Source organism: Pistacia vera, unplaced genomic scaffold (assembly GCF_008641045.1).
Source record: "Pistacia vera cultivar Batoury unplaced genomic scaffold, PisVer_v2 Contig248, whole genome shotgun sequence".
Classification (NCBI taxonomy): domain Eukaryota; kingdom Viridiplantae; phylum Streptophyta; class Magnoliopsida; order Sapindales; family Anacardiaceae; genus Pistacia; species Pistacia vera.
Window position 1 is genome coordinate 371,663 of NW_022196055.1, and position 12,119 is coordinate 383,781.

General features: G+C 35.9%; 1 protein-coding gene across 3 annotated transcripts; it reads right to left on the reverse strand.

Moving 5' to 3' along the window:
• Window positions 1-3,908: 3,908 nt before the first annotated feature.
• On the reverse strand, window positions 3,909-9,209 carry LOC116132078 (protein IQ-DOMAIN 31-like). 3 transcript variants are annotated; one of them, XM_031417760.1, is made up of 9 exons: window positions 9,099-9,209; window positions 8,925-8,964; window positions 8,800-8,849; window positions 7,874-8,004; window positions 6,833-7,129; window positions 6,432-6,635; window positions 5,684-5,764; window positions 4,315-5,356; window positions 3,909-4,144 (listed from the first exon to the last, which is right to left on the reverse strand). In XM_031417760.1, exons 4-9 carry the CDS (start codon window positions 7,955-7,957, stop codon window positions 4,116-4,118), a joined length of 1,737 nt encoding a protein of 578 aa, XP_031273620.1. In that variant the 5' UTR covers window positions 7,958-8,004; window positions 8,800-8,849; window positions 8,925-8,964; window positions 9,099-9,209; the 3' UTR covers window positions 3,909-4,115. The 3 variants fall into 3 exon arrangements, with proteins under 3 accessions (XP_031273620.1, XP_031273621.1, XP_031273622.1); XM_031417761.1 differs by having other exon boundaries at window positions 8,925-8,969; XM_031417762.1 differs by lacking the exon at window positions 8,925-8,964 and having other exon boundaries at window positions 9,099-9,208.
• Between the last annotated feature and the right edge of the window lie 2,910 nt (window positions 9,210-12,119).

Consider the following 12,119-nt stretch of genomic DNA (forward strand, 5'->3'; position numbering starts at 1 on the left):
GGGAGCCTTATAAGATACCCACCCAAGGGAATGTTAGATTTTTTTTCTCACCATAGTAGGTGATTTCACTAGGATAACCTAGCTATTTCTTGTGCAATATAAGTCTCATGTTTATCAAACATTGAAAGACTTTATTCATATGGTTCAAAATCACGTAAATGCATTAGAACCGACAATGGATTGGAGTTCTTTAATCACTAATGTAGTGATCTACTAGCTGGTTTAGGCATCATACATCAAAGTACATGTGTCTGCACTCCACAACAAAACGAAGTGATAGAAAGAAAACATAGGCATATACTAAACATGTCTAAAGACTTTAAATTTCAATCTAGCATCCCAAATTACTTGTGGGGTTATGCAGTCGAGGATGTTGTTTATATCGTTAACAGACTGCCTACGAGAGTTTTAGATGGTCATTCACCATATGAAAAGTTCTTTAGAACAAAACCTAAGTTGGATCATTTAAAGGTCTTTGGCTGCTTGGAATATGCTACCAATTTGGTTCTTCATGATAAGTTTACTCCAAGGTCCATTCCTTGTGTTTTTCTTGGCTACTCCCTTACAAGGAAAGGCATGTTTTGTATTATTTGCATACAAAATCAATGTGTATTAACCGAGATGTAGTCTTTCATGAACAAATTTTTCCCTTTACTTGGCATTCAGCTAGTAAACCACTTTTCCTGGACACTTTCATGGAATAGGATTTAGATAATCCCTCTCCTAAATTTCATTCCTACCTTGAGAATGCAAATCAATTGCATGACACAGAACCAACAAATCTTAAGTCCTCACCTAATACCATTTCATCACCTTTCAACATTGAACCTGTCCATCACTCAACTACACAACTTAGAAGATCAAATAGAACCATCAAACCACACATTTGGACTACATATTTTGTATGTCCAACCTTGCCTAAATTCAACTTTTTGTCTACTGTTTAGTACCCTATTTAGAATTACATATCTTATACACATCTTTCCCCTACCTATCAAAAATGCCTATCTAGTATCTCTAACCTTATTGAACCCACCTCATTCACCCAAGCATCAAAAGATCCCCACTAGGTTGTTGCTATGCAACAGGAAATTCAAGCTTTGGAAAGAAATGGGACTTTGTCTTTAGTTACCTTGCCTCCTGGCAAAAACCAATCGAGTGCAAATAGGTTTATAAGCTAAAATATAAGGCAGATGGCACTTTGGAAAGGTACAAGGCAAAGTTAGTTGTCAAGGAGTTTACCCAACAAGCTGGGATTGATTATGAGGAGACATTCTCTCGGGTAGTTAAGATAGTGATTGTAAGGCTTGTTTTGGCTATTGCTTCCATGAGAAATTGGTCACTTTATCATCTGGATGTAGATAATGCTTTTCTCCAAGGAGATCTCCAAGAGGAGATTTACATGCATTTACCCCAAGGTTTTCCTAATCAACATGACAAGTCCCTAATTTGTAAACTTCATAAGTCTTTGTATGGCTTGAAACAGGCTTCCATAGCTTAGAATACTAAATTTATTGCTGCATTATTGCTGGACGGCTTCCAATAGTCACCTTCACACCACTCATTTTTCTTTAAGAAGGATCAAGCTTATCCTACTCATCTATGAAGATGATTTAGTCATTACTGGGAATGATTCTACTCTTATTCAAGCTACTAAAGACTTGCTACATTCTCATTTTAAGTTAAAAGATTTGGGAGCTCTTAGGTATTTTTTAGGCTTTGAAGTTGCAAGGTCTTCCAAAGGGATTAGCTTGTGTCAAAGGAAGTATGTTTTGGAGTTGATAGCTGAATCAGGGCTGGCTACTGCCAAGCCAGCATTGGTCCCTTTTGATCCACATTTGAAGTTTACGACTGTGGAATATGATCAACATTTGTGTCGGTGTTTGAAACTAGAATACGATCCGACGTATGGCGCAACCACTTTAGGTGCACAAATATGTCACGACGCAATAGCCCTATCGTTTCTCACAAAATGACTCTGCAAGTTGCAAAGAGAGGCCACGACGTGGCAAACCCATCGTTTTTCAAAGAATGACACCAAATGTGGGGTTGTTTTCATCAGGCTATACAACTCTCTGTGAATGGTATATGCAACCCAATCTGGCATAGTTTCTCATATGTAGCACAGGTTCAACGTCGTTTGGGAGATGCGACAGAGACAAATTAGTATAAGCACAATTGATAGACTGGAAAATGAAGACTGCATTTTGTGAGGTTTATTATAAATCTCCTCTTTTCTTCTTCTAAGTAAAATTAAAAAATAAATAAATCTTTTTATGATTTGTGCAAAGCCAGTCGTCAACAACAAACAAGACCAAGTTCCCTAGTTGGAAAAACAAATAGGAGGTAAAAACTTGCCCTATTTATACAAGGGCAAAAAGAGTTATAATAGAAATTTTATTTACAATGATTAAATCATGTGATGAGTTGGTGCCATGTTAGCTTTGCAATCATGGAGAATTTATTTGGAAGGTAGGGAATTTCTTGACTGGTACAAAATTTTGGATCTGGTGGTATCAAATAAAAATATTTCAACCTAATAAAGAATTTCTCGATCATATAGAGAATTGCACAGTTGAGAAAAGATCAGGTTGAAGGATGCAATTCTTTTAGACATTGGCATTTTGAACCATAACCAAAGTGGATTGAGTTTAAGGCATTGTTTTAAAAATCGAACTGCTCGTTGACCCAGTCAAGGGACCGGTTTGTTGGTTGACCAGTCCAACCGATTGAACCAGTCGGTCTGACAGTATATAGGAATCACATCTTTAAACAATTCCATTAATTGTTATAAGTTTGAAAACCAGCAAATACATCCCTAAAATTTACTTTTAAACCCCTATAAGTTTAAAATAAAGCAAATGTACCCTACAGATTTTATTATTAATTATTTTTTTCTCTCTCCCCGTTACTTCCATCTTTTTCCTTTTTTTCTCTCTACCCATCTGGCCATCACTCCCCATCACTTTCTTCTTTCTCCTTTTTTCTCTCTCTCAATCACTCCCCATCACTTTCTTCTTTCTTTCTTCTAACACATTCACGTCTCTCTACTGTATTTTTTCTATCCTCTTCTCTTTCTTCTTTCTTCTTTCTTCTTCCTTCTCTTTCTCTTCATCTCCTCTTTTCTTTCTTCTAATCTTCTTCCTTACTCTTTCTCTTGTCTCCTCTTCTCTTTCTTCTTCTTTCCCCTCCCCTCCCCTTACTTCTTCTTCTTTACACTTCTCTTGTCTCATCTTCTCTTCCTTCTTCCTTCCCCTCCCCTTACTTCTTTTTTACACTAAATTTTAGAGTAAATGAAGAAGAATAGAATATGAAAATGAAAGATGCAATTTGGTTTTTTATTCAAATGAAATAGAGAATGAAACAGTGCTACAAATTGGTTTACGAATTAGGAAGATGAATTTTTTAAGATCAAATACCCAAAAATAGCAAACAATTTTAAGCCCCGGGCCAGTCGGACCAATGGTTTTGTACTGTTTCACCAGTCCATTGCTAGTCTAAAGTGGATTTAATGACATTCTCGATTTTTAAGTTAACTCGGACCAGAGTAAAGGCCAACTCCCGATCAAACCGGTTGGACCGAACAATCCGATCCAGTCCGGGTTTTAAAACAGAGGTTTAAGGTCGACTGAGTGTAAATATAAGGTGTTGAAACTATATACGTACTTGGATTTTCATCTTTATTACATAGAGGCATTTAAGGAATATCATTGTGTTGGTGCTAATATTTACAAGCTATCAATAAAATTAGGATAAACTAATATGAATAAATTCAGCTCTGCCAAAGGGGAAAACAAGAACAAATGTGAAATTGGAAGTGGAAGTAGTATACAATCACACTATGAACAACCAAATACCAAGTCAACCAACCACAGTTCATGAATTGATGTATAGTTGCAAGCAGGAAATAACTTCAAAACCTATGATGTACAAAAATCAAAAACACCCCAAATCACAATTTTTTTTAAGTCTCTCTCGGCCACCACACACACCTCCAGTTATAGACTCAATCTCACTTTTACAGTATAATCGTACACGACAGATAATTAATGAAAAACTGCAGGTCAATTGTAGCCCCTTACACTAAATCCTGGAAATCAGATTTTTCCAGAAACTCACCTTTTCCACTCCTGGCTTACTTTTGCTGCAAAACCCAACCACCAAGGAGTATGATTAGTAAAATCTTGAAAAAAAAAAAAAAAAAGGGAAAGAGAATAGTCTTGAGATTATAATGGAAACAAATATATGCAGGTTTCAAGCCAATCCTTGACCAAAAAACCACCAGTAATTCTACTGAACGCTAAAATTTCATACCATTTCCATCTTTCGATGATGAGTGATTTTTGTCGCCTTTATGACCACCTTTGCTGCCAGCATTAACAGGTCTCTGCGTCCTTGGTGACTGTGAGCTGATTTTGCTATTAGTTGAAGATGGCAGTGATTGCCGTCGAGTGGCACTAATTCTGTCAGCTCCATCTTGGCCAGACCTAGGGGAGCCTTGTAGTCTCAGCTTTGCCTTTGCAGATTCAGTTGCCGCCATATAGCTTGGCAGTGTTGGACTGTTTTGCAACCCATTCTCGGCACGTTCTTGCTTTGCCGGAGTAGAAGCTTTCCTGCTTGGTTTGTGATTCTCATTGTTTACCAAATCATCCTTTAAATTAAGCTCACCATTTGGTACAGGAATAATCTCATCTTTTCCACCATTGTCTATCAAAGGCTTTGACTCAACCACAATTTGATCACCAGAAGGTAAATCAGATGTCTCCTTCATTTCAACTGGTTCTGGAGTAGATTCTACATCAGGTAGTTTGGATGGTGTCAAAGGCGTCTCTTTCTTCATCTTCTCACCTGAAGAACCCATGCTCTGTTCTAAAATTTCATGACTTAAAGTACCTGATACCTTTTCCATACTTACCTTTGGCTTCTCAAATTCAAACTCTGACTGCACAGAAACAGAAGTCTCCACAACAGGGCTATGAACCTTTCTCAAGCTACGCTTAACCTTTTCAAGTTCATTTTGTGGATTTTCATGCACTGGATCTGCTTGATGACTTGTAACTTTCTTCAGACTACGTTTGGATTTCTCAAATTCAGGGGTTGACTGCAATGAGATATTCTCAGCGTTTGTAGCAGGAACCCTTCGGACACTTCGTTTTGGTCGGCCTGTTTCAGCATCAATGGTTTGAGAATTAACCTGCTTCTTCTGAGTTTTTGACCCTGATGCTTTCTTTGGTTGGGGAGCTGGTTTCCAGAACTGAGATGCTGACCAGCGTTTTAACCAGTTTGAGACTGAATTTGGCTCCTCAGGCTCATATTGGAGGCGCAAAGGCATCACGGTAGGTGATGGAGCGAGCAGCTAAATCAACAAATTCAGCAATCATTTTTCCAGTATAAAAAAATGAACGTGGGTGAAGATTAAATAAAAAATAGCAAATAAATCCCCTGAATAGCTAACACTGGAGTATTAGTGATCACCAATACAGTGGATGCGGAATTCAAACTAGAAGTTAGTTTTTCTTTATTTAGTTTAAAAAGACCTACTTGCACATCAATATGCTGGAGGCACCCATTTAGGTCGCCTTAAATGATACGGCACAAAGACATGGTAACCCAAACTATTGCTTATTCGAAATAAATAAATATTATAGCAACACAGAGAGGTATGACATGACTATAAGCATACCTTAGAGACAAAAGCATTTGTTGAAAGCTTTCTCATTCGTATAGACAAATTAACTCCAACAGACTTCACAGGCTTGCCTTCCTGATGGATAAAACATAAAAAAGAAAAAGACAATAAATAATTAGAGATAAACCAGGGCATGTAGAAATTCAGGAAGTTTAATAATGTCTTGAATCTGTATACGTGAGATGTCTTCCAAATGTACACTACCAATACTTTTTGAGATTGGAAATGGCATCATAATAGAGGAAATCTAGAAGTTAACTACCCTAAAAAGATCAGAAAATTACACCATATCTCAAAGTAGTATATGTACCCAAGGTCCCAAACTCATGGTATCTTAAAACATTATGTCCAGCATAGGGTGACTCTTGAAGAGAAGATTCACAACCAAATAATGAACAGGTTCAATCATAGACATTTGTGGGGCAGACATTAGGTACTGAGATGATACTGAAACACTGGACTTTGGGTGACGTTGATCAATGGTCTTATAAACCAATTACAATGATTGCAGCAAGTCTATTTGTATAAACCATCTAACTGTGGGCTCCCACTATCCTGAATGTGCTGCAACCCCAACCACATTGCAAAAGAATAATAATAAAAGAGCAATTACACAATACAAATCAATTAAACTCAGACAAATATGTATTTAATTGATTAAATGAATCTCTTCATCAAGTTAAATAAGAGAAGATGAACTATGATTAAAAGTTTCCAATTTACTGTGGACTTAAGAAATTACCAAAAGCTTCACTAGATTGCACTTTCTGTTCACTTCAAGTCCACTATCGGAATGCCTAACCTTTCTGCCACGAGCAAGTGCCTGTAACTTCACAATCCCTAGCATAGAGCACAAAGTAGCAACTGCTTGTCTCCTAACCAGGTGTCCCCGAATGAGAGCCTGCAACCTTATTATGCCTTTGAGAGCCCGAAATGCTCGGCGGGCCTTCATAGCATAAGCTTATGTTAGTATAGACATAATATCAAAAACATAATTATGTCCATAAAACAAAATCTAACATACTTAATAAGATCAAAGCTATACATTGTCAAGAGTCTATTCAGTGTACAAAGACAGAAAATCAAAGCCAGTTTGTGAGAGTGTACTAGCCCCTGAATACATTCACAAAGTAAGAAGATTACCAAATAACCCCTGAAAGCAGCCTGCGTCTTTGTTGCAGCTTGCTCTAGCCTGATTTTCTCAGGATCATATGGTTCATCTTGTGGTGTGAAATCTTGTGAATCTGCAGCTTGACTCCCAGGCAACGATATTGCCCCATCATGTGGCATATCTGCAGCTTCCTTGTTTTCCAAAACTAAATTCCTTTCATTTTGATGAGTGGTATATGTGGTTGGATGAGAAGCCAAAGGAAGATTCAAATTATCATCAGTGTCTGTTGCCTTGACAGAAACCAAAACCTCTTTTTCATTCGCAACTTTCTGTTAGAAATAAATAAATAAACCCATATTACCAAAGTTAATGATAATGATAACGATAACATATGTATCTAAAATATAAACTTGTCTAATTCAAGCAAGTGCTTCAAAGCAGATGACTAATACTGACCATATGATAAATGTGTTTGAGTTGGGCCTAACTCCTCACCCAATAGGCCTTATTGAATAGGAGGATTGTCCACTCTTATAAACCCATTGGCTTGAGTGTGTCTAATCGATATGGGATCTCCAACAAAATGAAAACGTACTAAATTTGCTAGTATGAGCACATGCAGCAATTTCCTAGTGATGAAGGTGTGGCCACAAAAATTAAGTGTGTTCTAAATTACCCAAAAGCAATTATGTAATTTAAGCTATAACTAATTCCTAGCATCCTAAAACCATAGGTAAATGAATCTTGTATAGCTGGTTTTAGGTACATCTAAGTAATGATTTTAGGACTCAGGCAACATCAACTTCATACCATCAAAGCATAATACAGTGATGTTAGGACCAATATAATAGCTGACCTTATTCAAGCTGCAATCTACTGTGAAAATTTAACTGTCTAGTTTTATTCCAAAAAAGTACCATACCAATAGTCTGGTGGAAGTTTAAAATTATGAAGACTAGAGCGAAAATACTCATGTCACAAGTAATAATCTTTAAATAGAAACTCGTTGTTGCATTAATAATTTAAAATGCTGTTTTAGAAAGTTTCAAGCATATTTGCAGCTTCATATTTACCTCCCTTCCTTTTGAAGTATGAGATTTAGAAGATCTCTTGCCAAAAAGTATAGTCTTGATCCATTTTCCAGGTGATTTTCCCATAGCTGGAAGACAAGAACTTTTAGTAGCTCAAACTTCAATCCCACTTCCTGCATCATTCAAGGTATGTTAGCTTGTCCATCCATCAATGTAATTCTAAGAAATCATGTACAACCAAAACGGTATCATGCAATACAGGAAACAGAAATCCATCAGAAGTATTTGAACCATGTATGAATACAACATTTACTCTTTTCAGTTGTTCTTCCTAAACTCAAAGGGGCATGTGGAAGTAATTTTGGTTCATGTTGTTTTTTTATCAAAGATCATCTCTCAGTATAAATGTCAGAAACTACTGGCTCCAATACTACATTTTCAGTAAAGTAATTCAAATTCAACATTACTAATGAGATAAATTTTGGGTAAGGAAGCCAAGTTCAATTACTACAAGTTGCAAACCTTCTTGCAATGCCAACAACACAAAAGTTTGATACTTATTTGGTCCATATACTTCTATGCGTATAATAATGCACTATTTCTGGTTATTACTAACAATCTAACAGTACAGTGCACTACTAATCATTACAATTAAATTTTAAAATATAAATGCAATACAGTGTATTTTATCTTAATTTTGACTAAAATTATTAATTATTACATGTTATAAACAGTTTAAGTAAAGTAAGTCAAAATCTCAATTCCAATATTTTACAGCTAATGCTTTGAAAAATTAATCTATGTTTTAAAGTGGCGGCAACATGATTGCAGTGAAGCAACGTTAGATTTGAAAAAGAAATTAAGTAAAACACAGTGATCTAGTTTATTCAAGACCATAATATTCAAAGATAACGAACAAGCAATCAAAGAGAAAGCAAAATCTGAGAATTCAAGCACAAATTACTTACTTTAGAAAGCTTAACTTCGTGATCTGCCACGGAGAAAGAACCACAAAATGCTACACGAGAACAAAAGCAAAATAATCACTAAATTAACACGTATAAGCTGGATTTGCACTAGATCTGAAAGTTACCAGACAAATGTGGCTCTTCCAACTTTCAAATCTACCATTCCTGTGCTAAAAAATAAAACCCCCAGAAAAGCATACTCAGATATTTTTCGAAAAGATAAATAAATAAATAAATTAGTTCAGGCGTGAGAAGAAGAGAATGAAAAAAGATTTATAGAAAAATAAAAGGAAATGTACCATGAGTGTGCGAATCACTGAGCTTGGGAATCAAGGAAATAAGAAATAAAGCTTCATCGATTTTTTTCTGCTTTGCTTTGCTTGCTCTGTGTTCTGTGCACTGATAGTGCAAAAAATGACTGAATTTGAAAAATTTAGATAAAATAAACAGTTGTGTTATGCTAGAAGTGATTCCATTATAAGAGACGCCACTTATAAGTTATAGCCGTGTGATAATTGGTCAATGAAGTTTTGACCTTTGGATTAAAAGGTTCTATCATGAGGTCGAGTGCATGGAATAATAGCTGTGTTTTAAAGAGGTGGTGTTGGGTGTCCCAATGGCAGTTACTTTGTGTACAAGTGTCCAGCTTCTTTATTTTAAGCAGAAGCATTGTTGAATTACTCTTGTGTCCTCTTACCAGAAACCAGAAGGAGAGTTGCGAGTGAGAGTGTGTGAGAAATTTAGCGGCTGATTTGTGGCGGTAGAGTCACGGACATGGGTATCAGGAGCGCGTGGAAATAAAGGATAGTATTGGAAAGTGGGAGACGTTGTCAGATGGTGCATGAGTGACACGCTGGAATTACTGGTGCCGTGACCGTGAGACAAAACAAGAGTAAAATTGTAAAAAGACTGCTGTCAAACTGCCACACGGCTACGAGTCTGTGAACCCAGTCATCATGACTCCTGTAGTATCAACGAATATCAAAGCTGCAACTGCAAAAGCTAATTAAGAGTAGGTATTAATTAGCCATATAACTCATTTATTATTATTATTCTTATTATTATTATTATTATTATTATATTTACTGATGGTGTTGGACAGCTTATTTACAGTACCAAAGTTACCGTAAGAATAAATTTATCTGATAATTTAATGGTATTTCTATTAACAATTCAAATTAATCGAATTTAAAACCTTTTGGATAATACATTCAAAAGTCTTAATTGATCGCTGAACCTTTAGTTATGCTTCCTCATTATTATTATTTCATTATAATTTAAACAAATATATTAAACCATAATGATAATATACAAACTTATTACAACCAATCCTTAAGTGATCCATTGTTCAATAAAGATTTTTCGTTGATCACTAAAGTTTTATCCAATTGATAATTTAAAAATTTCGATAGATTAGTTGAAGTTTACATTAGTTGGTCTATGTACCCAATCATACAAAAATTAAAAAAAAAAAAATCTTGAGGGGATTGGTTTGGCCGCTAACCGTTTTGGAATTACCATGATGGATGGGAAATCCCACCAAACATTTCATTGATGCTTTGGAGAGTGTTGAGATATAAGATAAATTCCAAGACATTGACACTTTATAAAGTTTAAGAATGAAGTTCTTCACACCTACCCATTACTTTATTTTCAAACAAACACATTTTGTGTATATGGAAACAAATATGTAAACATCACCATACCATGCCCTTTAATATGACATCAAACAGTCAACTGATAATTTCTTTCCTTTTCTATTATATATGTAATGCTTTTTATTTATTTACCAAATTATTCTGTTATCATTTATTTAAACATCTTAAACTTGACAACTGGAAATTTTTATTATTTATTTTAAATACCTCTAGGGTTAAGTTATTAACTCATCCTCATTAAAAGTAACCAAATGATGTCTTATATTCCACTCACTATTATACCTTCCAAATAATCACATCAAATCCATCAAGAAAAGACAATCCGGGACACTTTTTCTTTGCATTTCATTTTAATTAATCATGCTTTAAAGTTGTCCATTTGTACCAGAATAATTATGGGTTGTTTGTTTTATTATTTCAATCCATTTTTTAAAATACCTGTTTGTTTAATTATTTAAAAAATATTATTCTTTTTTTTAATTACTTTTAGACTCTTTAAGTTTATTAACTTAATTAACACCCTTAGAAAAAAAAGTTTAAAAATTAAAAACAACCTCACATACCCATAGTTTGCTAGATTCTGCGCACCATAGTCGATGGTGGCCGGAATCTGTCATAATGGCTTAAAAACGATCGAAACTGGTCGTTTATTCACCGATATAGCCGTCAGCGACGACTAAAGAAATGACCGTTGTTGACGTCAAGACGACCAGAGTTGGTTGTCGTTGACTGTTGCTAGATTCTGGCAACCATAGTCGATGGTGGCCAAAATCTGTCCATAATGGCTTAAAAACGATCGAAACTGGTCGTTTATTCACCGATATGGCCGTCAGCGACGACCAAAGAAATGACCGTTGTTGACGATCAGAGACGACCAAGAGTTGGTTGTTGTTGACTGTCAATGACGGCCATATCTTTGGCCATCTTTGATGGCCAAATCTGGTCTTTTGTGACCGTCGACGGCTAGATCTGACCGTCGAAAAAGGCCAGATCGACACACCACCAGCCACATGCGATCGACCTGTGTCATAACGGCAGATTTCGATCAGATTCCGATGGTGGTGGCCATAATCTAGCACTGTGGTGGATGGGGGTGTTTTTGTTATTTTACAAAATTTTTATATATTGGGATGTTTAGTTAAATTAACAAACCTAGACGGTTTTTTTGTTAAATTTTAAATTTTACCTTGTAATATTCACCCTATTCAACTACCCAATGTTATTCTCAAAATCCTATTCAAAATAACAAAACAAACGCACCAATGAGATTTATTCTTCACTATTTACATATTCTCGAAGAATTATTTTAGGATGGAGCCCAAACTGCTTGGCTGTATGGGCCTTAGAACCCATCACGTGGGGGCCCAAGGGCTAGTGAAGCACGTGTTTGGTCCACTCAAGCAAGTAGACAAAGACAATGTCCCATCTTAACCGTAAAGCAGTTTCAACGGCTCAAGATTTGAAATTCAAAATTTAAATCATCGAGCGTTTACAGGTCATGAAGTAGGTCCCATGCAGCGCCCAGCCGTTCAAAAGTTCGCCTCAATCATCATCCAGACCCGTTTGTTTATTCCACCCGTTTGGAGGACCAAGTCCGACATCTCAAAACCATAGAAAACAATTCACAAACCAATGAAATTATTACACGTCAACAGAAACCAT

Excerpts from the sequence above, each read along its gene's own strand:
- LOC116132078 (XM_031417760.1), bottom strand. The coding sequence starts at position 7,957 with ATGGGAAAATCACCTGGAAAATGGATCAAGACTATACTTTTTGGCAAG. Across the intron at positions 6,636-6,832 it reads CTGCTTTCAGGGGTTATTTG|GCCCGCCGAGCATTTCGGGC; the intron begins GTAATCTTCTTA and ends TATGCTATGAAG. Across the intron at positions 5,765-6,431 it reads GCAATCTAGTGAAGCTTTTG|GAAGGCAAGCCTGTGAAGTC; the intron begins GTAATTTCTTAA and ends TTTATCCATCAG.